We start from the raw sequence: 11,637 nt of genomic DNA, 5'->3' as shown, positions 1-11,637 counted from the left end.
CCGAAAAGCTTTCTGGTAATGCCCCATTTTCTTAAAGCTCAAGTTTAAAAAATCAACTGTATTAATAACAAAGCAACAAAAATTCTACTTATTTCCTTAGTACTCAATTAAAACCCCACCCATATTAATATACGTAATTTGAGCCTATTATAACAAAACATATACATATATGAAGAAATAATTAGGAAACTCATAAGAGAATAAGTGAGAGATGAGTGAAAACTTGATAGAAGAGACAAATCTATAAGGTGTTATCCTTTTGCTGTACCCAAATATTATTGTTAGGAAAACAGACAAGGAAGAATTTAGATTTTTAAAATTCCTATTCACTTGCCAAGGAAAATACCATCTCAACAGTTTCTGTTTTATTTCCATTTTCTCCTACAAACTGAATTCCACATTACTCCTCTCCCTTCTAGTTTAATTATTATTAGCTACTATCATAATTCTGTTTTTAAAAAAAGTTTCTTTTTTAGGATTTACTCATCAATAATTTTATATTCAACAGTGATTTTTACATAGTATGTACTCAATATTTTAAAATATTTTAAATAAATATTTTAAAAATAAATAATTATTGCTGTCTTCTGAAACACTTTATAAATATGTAATTATAAAAATAATATTTCATAGGAGAATGACCAGAAAGACTATGGCATATTAAAGTAAAGTAAAATTATTGTGGAATAATAAAAAGATAAATCATGGGAATTAAAGGAAACCTGGAAAGTTGTATATGAATAGATATAGAATGAAAAAATAAAACCAAGGAAACAAGATATAGTAATTAACAATATAAATGGCACTCCAAAAAAAATTAAACAGGAAAAATTATGAAACCTATCTCTCTCCTCCTGTATCAGAGTAGGGGCCTACTAGGATAAAATGCATTAATTGTCAAACTTGGTCAGTAAATCTGCTGTTTTTTCTCATTTATTTTTCTTTGTTACAAGGAAAGTTTCAAATGAAAGCAAAATATTTTCAGCAATATATGTGATATGAAAATAAAATGCACAAGGAACAAAGTGGCTCAATCCCCATATCTTGTTGGTTTTTTTTTTTAATCATTTAACTATGTATTATCTAAATAGAAACCAAGATTCTGGGTCCTCATGCAGACTGAGAGCCTTGGACCCAATTTGTGTCTGCAAAGCCATTTATTACTAAATACACTATTGTCTGGTGATCAGAGAGGAAGCTTATTTTGAAAAGAAGGAAAAGAATCCCATAAAAGTAGTCTGATGCTAAACAGAACTGCTACCTTCAAAATATTTTTAATTTAAAAAATTTTTTAAACTCAAAAATAGAACACCAGCAGTAGACAAGTAGACAAAACTATGTAATTTAATTTCTTTGGGACATATATCCCCAAAACATCTGGGGATCTGCTTTATTTAAATACATTTAAAGATGTTTTTATCCCAAACTCATAAGTAGTATTATTTGAGCTATAGTATCCTTCTAGTGTTAATATTGATGATTGTTACTATATAGTGTGTGTATATCTGTGTGTGTGTATTTGTAAAGGAGAGACAGTGAGAGAAAGATGGAGAGAAAATTGCAAATGTCCATTGAACCACATAATTATACTAGGATATTATCACAATTTCATAAAAGGGTTAAGTGAGTTTTTAATTATAGTTTTTGAGTAGAGGAGGTATTTCCATTTCAGAAATTATTTTAATACAGTACAAATGACTAGAACCTTCTTTTTTAAATGGTATGATATATTTTAGGAATTCTTTCTCTCAAAACAGTTAAATGGTTTATGTGTGTTTGAAGGAAAGTCCCTTGAATTGACAATCCTGTTTCAAACTTGTGGCAGGACATGGACATGATTTGCATAGAATAGTCAGACATGGATAAATTATAATCTGCATCAATGGAAGAAATAACCATATCGATAAAAACACAGATCTGTCTGAATAGTTGACTGTTCTCATTATCAATTATGCTGTGATTCTGATCTACTCATAACACATTTACATATGAATGAATAATAAAAACTAAAACCACCATGGATTAATGTTCAATCATGTTGTATTGTACAATTTATGGAATTAAACGTAGGTATTATTCTTTACAAGTTCAGAACTTTCAAACAAAATTTTTTTTAAAAGAACAAATGATTAAAATCAACTGGAGGTTTTACTGGACACATAGTTTCATATCAGATACTGAAAAAATAATCTAGAAACTCAGATACTTCCACTTGAAGGATAAATTAACAATTAAATTTAACATTAAAATCAATGTTCCTTTCAGCAATCTGCACCCACTCAATGTCCAACACTAAGGCTAGGCCAATGCTCATCTCAACAAGAAATATTGCAATACATGCTTCCTTGTTCCCTTCATTTTATATATTTTTACCAAACTTCATGAGATAACAATAGAGGTGTGTTATCACTGCTTAGCCCACTTAAAATCTTATATGTCCTAGCTGTAGTCTATCTTACAGAGGCATGTTGTAGATGAAGGCTGTATGAGAGAGATCCCAAAATATAAACATACCAAACAACAGGAAACTAACATTTCTTTTTCTGTATTATGATAAAGTATATGATAATGCTTCTCACATTAAATTACTGGGACCACTTCTTTTCCAGTTAACACAATTTAGCCACAAACTCAAATTAGATATGAAAAGGGGAAGACAATAAGTATTTAAATAGCACCTCTTATATGTCAGATACTATGCTAACTGAGGATCTCATTGAGCCTCATAATTACCTTAAAATTAGGTGCAATAATTCTACCCATGAGGAGATGGAGGCAACATGGATTTTTGTTTTGTTTTGTTTTGTTTTGTTTTTGCTCAGGGTTACACAACTAGAAAGTCTATTAGGTCATTTTGAACTCAGGTCTTCCTGAAACCAGTCGCCAAAACCCAATCCATTGTGGTATTAGCTGCCTCTGAAAATATTTTCCCAAAGAAGATCATGTTCCACAAATATTCACCACATTTTCTTGAAATAAGTTTGGGGCAGATTCCATGGGAAAATAGTGTGATGTATTTTTTTGTTCACATAATTATTGGAACTGGAATCAACAAGTGAATGTAGCATTATTATTTACAGGTAGAAAACCAGCTGGTATCTGGGCATTTATATTTACTGGGAAGTGTTTTAGATTTTTTTAATTGTTAGTAGAATGTTACAGAAAACTCCTTTTATGAATTCAGAGCAATAGACTTCTTATAGGTGAAATTGTACCAGAGGAGATCAATGAAATCTGACTATAGTATTTCTGTATTATCTTTCCTACATACAAGAAAAGGCTTGATGGTCTTTAATAAAACTTGCTTATATTTGCCAACTATTATAGCAAAACTGATGTACTTGGATGTCTGCATGTACATATAAACATTCATTAATGTTGGATACTTTCTATGCTTTTTAAGAATTCCTTTATTTACAGAATCTGTTTTTATCAATAAATGAAAGTTCAGTTTCATGTTTCATGTTAGTTATCCTTTACTTAAAGCTTTTGTATCTTGATACCATCCTTGATGAAGGAAGATTATTGAATTTAAAAACTAGTAGGAAGGTGTAGTACCACTTGAAGATGGTGTTATACAATCCCCTCATTTTCTGGATTAGAGATTTGAACAGGAAATGTACAACAGTGTTTGTGCTAAATCCCTACTTTTAAACACAGAATAAAGATTTAAATACAAATAACCCCAGTTTGCTAAAATGAGAAAACAATATAAATGAAGTTGTTACAATGTTTTTTCCATAAATATTTCTGTATCTGCCTACTATTTTTATTTAGTATGTAAACCTACACTAAAATGTGTTACTATTTTTTTCTATAACCTATATTCTTTCTTTAGTTTCAACATCCAAATGGACAAAGTCCTCATAAAATATTAAAGCAATTTCCTGAAATTAACACTTTCTTGTGATTAGCAGACTTCTTTGTAAAACAGAAATAACCTTATCATAGACCAAGATTCATGTAAATACTAAATGTACACACACTATTGTATCTATTTTCTCTTTTAATCTAACACAGATGAGGGAGCAGGGTGGACACAACAGTTGGGACGTCTTAAGTTCTGCATCATGGCCTGGAACATATTGTGTTGCCTCCCCTTAAGTTTTTTATTTGAAGATGTATCAGAAGAAATGGATTTCCGGTTCTGATTGCTTTGAACATTAATCAGTTTCTCATGTTCCTTTATTTGTTTTTGTAAGTGGTTCTGAATAGCAAGGCCGAGTGACTCAGGGTCTACGGAAGCCCCATACACTTCCCAGGTCATGCCTTGCTCATCCCATATGACATCCCTGACTTGCTTGGACTGCTTGAACTGGAGCTTGGCGTCAGATCCAAGCTTTTTCTTTTCTCCAGGGGTAAATCCAACCTGAGCAGCCGCTGCTGTCACATTGAGTTTTTGTTCCTTTAAGAACTCACTGACACGGCTGGCACGACGTGGACTTGCTTTGATTGACCGAGAGGGTGTACGTTTACCAGAATTTGGACTGGATTCCCCCATCAACTCTCCTGGTAATCCCAGGCTTGTAACTGACTTTGTCTGCTTACTTTCTTCAGAGGCTTTGTCCTGGTTCTTTCTGCCTGTGGTAGGAGTAAGGACACTTAGTCCTTCTGCATTAGGACAAAGCAATTCTGCTTTTGTTTCCATTTTTGGTTTTATGTCTGCCTTGGGATCAGTATGATCTCCTTCTTTTACTATCTGAGTAGGCAAAGTCTTTTCGGTTGCACTACCTTTGTCCGTGACATTCAAGCTATCAAATTTGTGCAGTTCGTTGTCAGGGCTGAGTGGTTTATGACATGGATCACTGGGGGTACTTTCAGCTTGGTAGGCATTAACAGTTTTTGTTGACAACTCAGATGATTTGGTTTCAGCTTTTCCTAAGCCATGACTTACATCAGCTTGATTACATGCATGAGTAGAAATCTTATCGACTGATTTTGTATTGGATGGGATGAGTGTAGTAGGTACTGCCTGTGTAATGACCTGAGTTTCTCCTTCACTGGCCATTTCTACTGCCTGCTGTTTTTCCTTGCATATAGTTTTGTTTTCACTTGATGGCTTTTGGAAACAGAGGTTAGATATTCCATCGTTTGATGCCACTTTAAAGACTGTGGCTGCTGAATCTGTTGACTTATTGTCCACTTGGAAAGTTGGTATGTTTGAAGAATCACCAGTAGCTCCTTGTACATGTACTTCTCTCTTGTTATCAAAATGGGAAGGTGCTCCTCTTGGACCTACTGATTTGTCAAAGAGCCCTGTTGGATTGTTCATGTTACTGTTGCTCTGATAAATAATATACAAATGCTCTTGTTCCTCCAGAGTCTCAGGAGGAGAAATTTTGTTTAAGAATGTAGCAAGGATACTTGGACTGGTAGAGACAGCTCTGCTCTCCGTACTGATTACTGTCTGAACTTCAGCATCTTGCCAAGTTCTCTTTGCTCTCTCCTCTGCCACAAATCCACTCTCATCTAGGCTTGTCATTGTACCTATTTCTTTGAATCTAGAGGACAGATGCTCTGCTTGCAGTGTTTTTTCTTGTTCTGTAAAGCATACTAACTGTTTGGTAGTGAGGCTAGACTGCTGAGATGTTTTTGAAGATTGTTCTAATGAAGTCAAAGAAACAACATCTGTCAAGATCTTTGGCTCATCATAAGGTGTGGGATGGCTGCTTTCCTCTTTTACTCTTGCCACAGTATGGGTCAAGTCTACAAATGGACCTGGAATTTGTGCTACATGTTCACTGCTGCCCTGATGTTGAGAGCTATTAGAAGGGCTGCTGTATGTGGGAGGTAATTTTTCATCCTCACTGGAAATACCAGAAGACATGACTGTCTGGGTAAGATCATGCTCAGAGTCCTTCATTATGTTTTCTAGTGGTCTAGAGCAGCTGAGGTCTAACAAGCCAATTCTAACAGATTCTGAAGGAAAACAAGGAAGACTATTAGCATTGGTAAAGGCAATGATTGATGTCTGCTGGGGAATGGAAGGTTTCTGGTCTTGAAAATCTTCTTTCTTTTCTGGAGTTCCTATCAGGGAAGATTTGGTCAACCTCAGTGGGTCAGGCACAGTCCCCATGGAAGAGCTCTTTAGGACAATTTCTTATAATTTCTTCTGACAGTGTCCCTGCTGAGTGACAGCTGATCTTCACCGTGAAGACAATGAGACACAACTCCTCCACAAACAAATCTTTGAAAAAAGGAAAACATAATGTCAATAATAACATATTATATGAATAGCTAAAAGTACCTAAATTAAGTCTCTTAAATATGGATTAATTTTCTTTTATTTAATTTTTCTTCAAATATGCTAAACTCTAAACCCTTTCTTCTTTTGACTTTCTCAAGAAGCCTTGAAGCAAATTAATAAAAAGAATAGACCTCTCCCACTAATTTTATTATATCTTTATTTAGATACTAGGAAATGACTTTCAAAATAATTGTTTTTCCCACTAAGAGGTAATTCACATAGAGGAGAAATTATATATCTGATGTGAGATACTATGAAATCTCTTTTTCATTTAAAGTTTATAATGAAAAGTTAAGCATTCACAGAAAGGAAAAATTTAATTACTAGGAGCAACTATACCTGATTTTAAAAAAGAAAATACAGACAAAAACTGAAACTATTGTATGATAATTAAACATGCTTGATATAATCAATTGAATGACAATATATAGGCCAATTAATACAAAAAAGACAACAGCAAGTTTCACTTTGTTCTGGAATTAATGTAAATGTTAATCTTGATAACTGGTATTAAGCAATCTAACATATTTCTCTTTAATAAAGAAGCAAAATGTAATAGTGAATATTGGGCCAGTTTCCATGTCAGGGTGACTGACCAATAGCCACTTATCTAAAGTTCCAGTCACTAGCTTTCTTATTTCTGCCTGATATTCTCCTTTAAATAAACATTTTGAATTTAAACATATAAGATAGAAAACATAAATGAGTGTTTTATTACTTAAAATTTAAATAAATATATTTGCTATCTATTATTTGATGGTCTAAATTTACTCCTATCTCCAGCCCCTGCACCCTCCTAGAAAATTAAGCCATATAGTATTGTTTAAAAGAAATAAGAGTAAGAAGAGAAAAAACCCCAATAGATAATACTTTGAAAAAATCGGGAGGTCAATTAAATGAGGCAAAGGATAGAGCACCAGCCCTGAAGTCAGGAAGATCTGAGTTCAAATCCAGTCTGAGACACTTAATAGTTATAAGCTATGTTAACCCTCGGCAAGTCACTTGACACCAATTGCTTTGCAAAAAAAAAAAAAAAAAAAAAATCTGACATGTGTACAGTATTCTACACATAACTCCCATTTCAGGAAAGCAGTAGATGGAAGTATTTTCTCATATTTCTTAGTTGGGGCCAAGATTATTCTTATAATTTTGCAACATTCCTTTTCAGTTGTTTTGTTTGTTCTTCCCATTACATGACATTGCATACATTGTTTTCTTGACTCTGTCATTTTTGTCAGCTTTTGCTAAGTCCTGTTATACATCTCTACTCATCACATTCACCATTTTTTATAACACAAATATTCCATTATCTTCATATGTCATAATTTATCTAGCTATTCTACAATCAATAGATATAAAGCTGGTTTCTACTTCTTTGTCGCTACCACAACCACATTACAAAAGCACTGATCTATCTATCTAGCTATTATCTATCTTCCTTCATTCCTTTCTCCCTTCTTCCTTCCCTCCATCCCTTCTTTTATCCTTCCCTTCTCTTCCTTCCTTCTTTCCTTTTTTCCTTCTTTCCTTCCTTACCTCCTTTTTTTTTTTTTTTTAACCAATGGCCTTCTTGTAGTGTAGCAGCAGAATCTCTGGGACAAATAGTAGAATATTTCAGTCTCTTCATTTGCATAATTCCAAAATTAATTCATAAGTTTCCTAGAAATGAATTGTTTTACCTTTCTATAATCCCTGCTACATTGATTAATTCTATCTTTTCTCAGCTTTGAGGTACATTTCCAATTTGAGGTAGAATTTAAAGGACATTTTGATTTAGTTATCTCTTATTAGTGATTAGGAGTATTTTTCATATAGTAGTAAGTGGTTTGTAATTAATTTTTTGAAATCCATTTGTTCATATCCTTTGCTCAATTATTTATCTACCAAGGAATGACTTTTGGTCTTACCTATTTCTGTATCTGTTCTATAAATCTTGTATTTCATACCATTATATGAAAAATATTATGCAAATTTCCCCCATTTGATTCCCTTTATTCTTATATTTGATGCAGTTTATTTATGCAGAAGGTTTGCAATTTCACATGATCTATTTAAGCTTTTACAATTTTTTCTACTTATAGTTATTAAATGCATATAGTATGTATTTTTTTCAATTTCTATTTTACTCTCTAGTTCTAATATATCAATGAAGTTTTCTTTTACAATTTCTTGAAAGATGATGTTTAGACTATGCCCTGTACATACTATGGCTGTAAAACTGTGCTTTCCTTCTGATCTACCAGTATCACTACTGAGCTTATAGTCCAAAGAGGTAATGAAAGAAGGATAAGGAGTCACATATGCAAAAATGTTCATAACAGCTCTTTTGTGAAATGTCAAGGATTTGGAAATTGAAGGGATGCCTATCAATTGGATAATGGTTAAATAATGCAGGATATATGAATGTAATGGAATATTAGTGTTTTATAAGAAATAATGAGCAGGCTGATTTCAGAAAAACCTGACAAGACTTACATGAACTAATGATAAATGAAGTGAGCAGAACCAAAAGAAGACTGTCCACAGTAACAGCAAGATTATGTTCTGATCATCTATGATAGACTTAGCTCTTCTCAACAATGTAGTAATCCAAGACAATTTCAATAGACTTGGGATGAAAAATGCCATCTGTATCCAGAAAGAGAACTATAAAAAGTGAATGTAGCCTAATGCATGGTATTTTCATCTTTTATTAGTTTATTTTTTAATTTGTTTATTTCTTTGCTTTTTACTTTCTTGTGTTTCATTTTTATTGTACAACATGCCAAATATGGAAATATGTTTCAAAGAATTATACCTGTTTAAGCTGTATCAGAGGAGGGGAGAGAAAAGGGAGGAAGGGAAAGATAAAAACTTTGGAACCATTATAAAAATGATTGTTGAAAACTACCTTTACGTGGATTTGGAAAAATTGATGTAATCCATGGGAAAAATTCTTTTGAGGTCTTTTTTTCCCCTTATGGATCATGGCTTTCATGTCCAATCATTCTTACATGATCTCTCCTGGATCTATTTTCTAGGTTAATTGTTTTCCAATGAGAAATTTCATATCTACTTCTTCATCATCTTCTTCATCATCAATCATCATCACCACCATCATCATCTTCTTTTTCTTTTCCTTCTTATCTTTTTAAAATTTTGTTTTGCCATGTGTCTCACAGTCACCAGTTTCCACTTGTTCAATTCTGATTTTAAGGAATTATTTTATTCAGTGAGCTTTTGCACTTTTTTTTTTTTCTATTTAGCTAACTCTACTTTTTGGGAGTTTTTTTCCTAGGTAAGATTTAGTAATCGATTTCCATGTAACTTTTTTATGATTCTCTTGTAATGTTCTCATTTCTTTTCCCAATTTTTCTTTCACTTCTTTAGTTTGCTTTAAAAAATCCTTTTATGCTCTTCTGGAAATTCTTTTTCAGTCTGAGACCAAATTATATTTTTTGCTTTGAGGCATCACACACAGCCATTTTGACACAATTGTCCTCTTCTAATCTCATGTCTTGATCCTTCCTATCATCATAGTAACTTTCTATAGTTAAGCTCATTTTTTTTGCTCAAATTTTTTCTGCCTTTGTTGTGACGTGGCATTTTTATGTGACAGTTAGGTTCTGGTTCTATTAATCTGATAGATGTGATGTGGTACCTTAGAATTCTTTTTTTTTTCCTTTGAGGTTTGCTTAGAGTTATTTTGACATTGTCCTCTAGAATTTGTATCTTGATCTTGCTTGGCACTACACTAGCTATTTAGACTTTTTTTGTTGTTGTTTAGTCATTTATCCAGTACTATTTTTTGACTTTGAACTTTTTATTAAAGTTGAACTCTGCTCCTAGCATAGGACTGGGGAGAAACAATGACCTAAACTTTAGGTTTTTTCACATTGCTGTTTTCAAAAGTAATTCTGGAGATCTGGACGTTTTTGGATGTTTTTAAGGTAATGCCAGCAGAGGAGAGTTGTGATCACTGATCTTTTGGTCTGTCCTTTTATCAAAATGGGTCCTCATCCCTCTGGATTGAAATGATTTTTCTACTCAGTCACCTGCACCCTGGGATCCCAAGTAATCTTGTTCCTCAAATTTCCTTATTCTTTGTGTACTACTTAGAGACTCTACTCCTTCATGATTGAAGGTACTCCACTCCACTTTTGAACTGTGACTAGAAGTAAATAGGTAATGGAGTTGCCAAAAGGCATTTAATCCTGTCTAGTGGTAGCAAAGCTCTTTTTAACTATCCCCCTTACTTTCTCTGGCTTGAGGGTTTCTGAAGTGGCTGCTGATTTTGTCACTACCACCATGTCCTACTATTGGTGTTGCATCTACTTGGGCTCTGAGCCAACCTCTATCTCTGAGTCATAGATATTTCCTTCTGACTTCCTAATTTGATTTGGCCTAGAAGAATGTCTCATCTTGGTATCTTGTTGGTTATGTTACTTCAAAATTTGATTTGAGGTGGTATTTTAAAGTTGTTTGGAGTGGAATGTTGGAAGAGCTTGGCTGAGTGCTTTCTCTACTCTGCAATCCTGGCTTTATTCTACACTTTAAAAAAATAATTTGTTTATATTATTATTATTATTATTATAATTTTTTGCTGAGGCAATTGGGGTTAAGTGACTTGCCAAAGGACATACAGCTAGGAAGTGTTAAATGTCTGAGATCAGATTTTTTTTTAAATTAATAATTTTTTATTATATATATATTTTTATAATATTATCCCTTGTATCCATTTTTCCAAATTATCCCCCCCTCCCTCTATTCCCTCCCCCCGATGACAGGCAATCCCATACATTTTACATGTGTTACAATATAGTCTAGATACAATACATGTGTGTGAATATCATTTTCTTGTTGCACAATAAACATTAGATTCCGAAGGTACATGCAACCTGGGCAGACATATATTAGTGCTAACAATTTACATTCACTTCCCAGTGTTTCTTCTCTGGGTGTAGCTACCTCTGTCCATCATTGATCAACTGGAAGTGAGTTGGTTTTTCTTTATGTTGAAGATTTCCACTTCCATCAGAATACATCCTCATACAGTATTGTTGTTGAAGTGTAGAGCGATCTTCTGGTTCTGCTCATTTCACTCAGCATCAGTTGATTTAAGTCTCTTCAGGCCTCTCTGTATTCCTCCTGCTGGTCATTTCTTACAGAGCAATAATATTCCATAACCTTCATATACCATAATTTACCCAACCATTCTCCAACTGATGGACATCCATTCATCTTCCAGTTTCTAGCTACAACAAAAAGAGCTGCCGCAAACATTTTGGCACATATATGTCTCTTTCCGCTCTTTAGTATTTCTTTGGGATATAAGCCCAGTAGTAGCACTGCTGGGTCAAAGGGTATGCACAGTTTGATAACTTTTTGGGCATAAATCCAGATTGCTCTCC

At 33.5% G+C, this 11,637-nt stretch overlaps 1 protein-coding gene across 1 annotated transcript in view; it reads right to left on the bottom strand.

Annotated features, from left to right (window-relative positions):
• Positions 1–3,893: 3,893 nt before the first annotated feature.
• GPRIN3 (GPRIN family member 3) overlaps positions 3,894–11,637 on the bottom strand; it is a 49,767-nt gene continuing 42,023 nt past the window's right edge. Inside the window, exon 2 of the mRNA XM_074272990.1 lies at positions 3,894–6,187. Within this exon, the coding sequence (XP_074129091.1) occupies positions 4,007–6,076 (2,070 nt within the window). The 5' untranslated portion in view covers positions 6,077–6,187 and the 3' untranslated portion in view covers positions 3,894–4,006. The remainder of the gene's footprint in view (positions 6,188–11,637) is intronic.

This window comes from Sminthopsis crassicaudata, chromosome 6 (genome assembly GCF_048593235.1).
Source record: "Sminthopsis crassicaudata isolate SCR6 chromosome 6, ASM4859323v1, whole genome shotgun sequence".
Lineage (NCBI taxonomy): Eukaryota > Metazoa > Chordata > Mammalia > Dasyuromorphia > Dasyuridae > Sminthopsis > Sminthopsis crassicaudata.
Note: the sequence above shows the minus strand (reverse complement) of the source record. Positions and strands in the feature narration are given on the sequence as shown.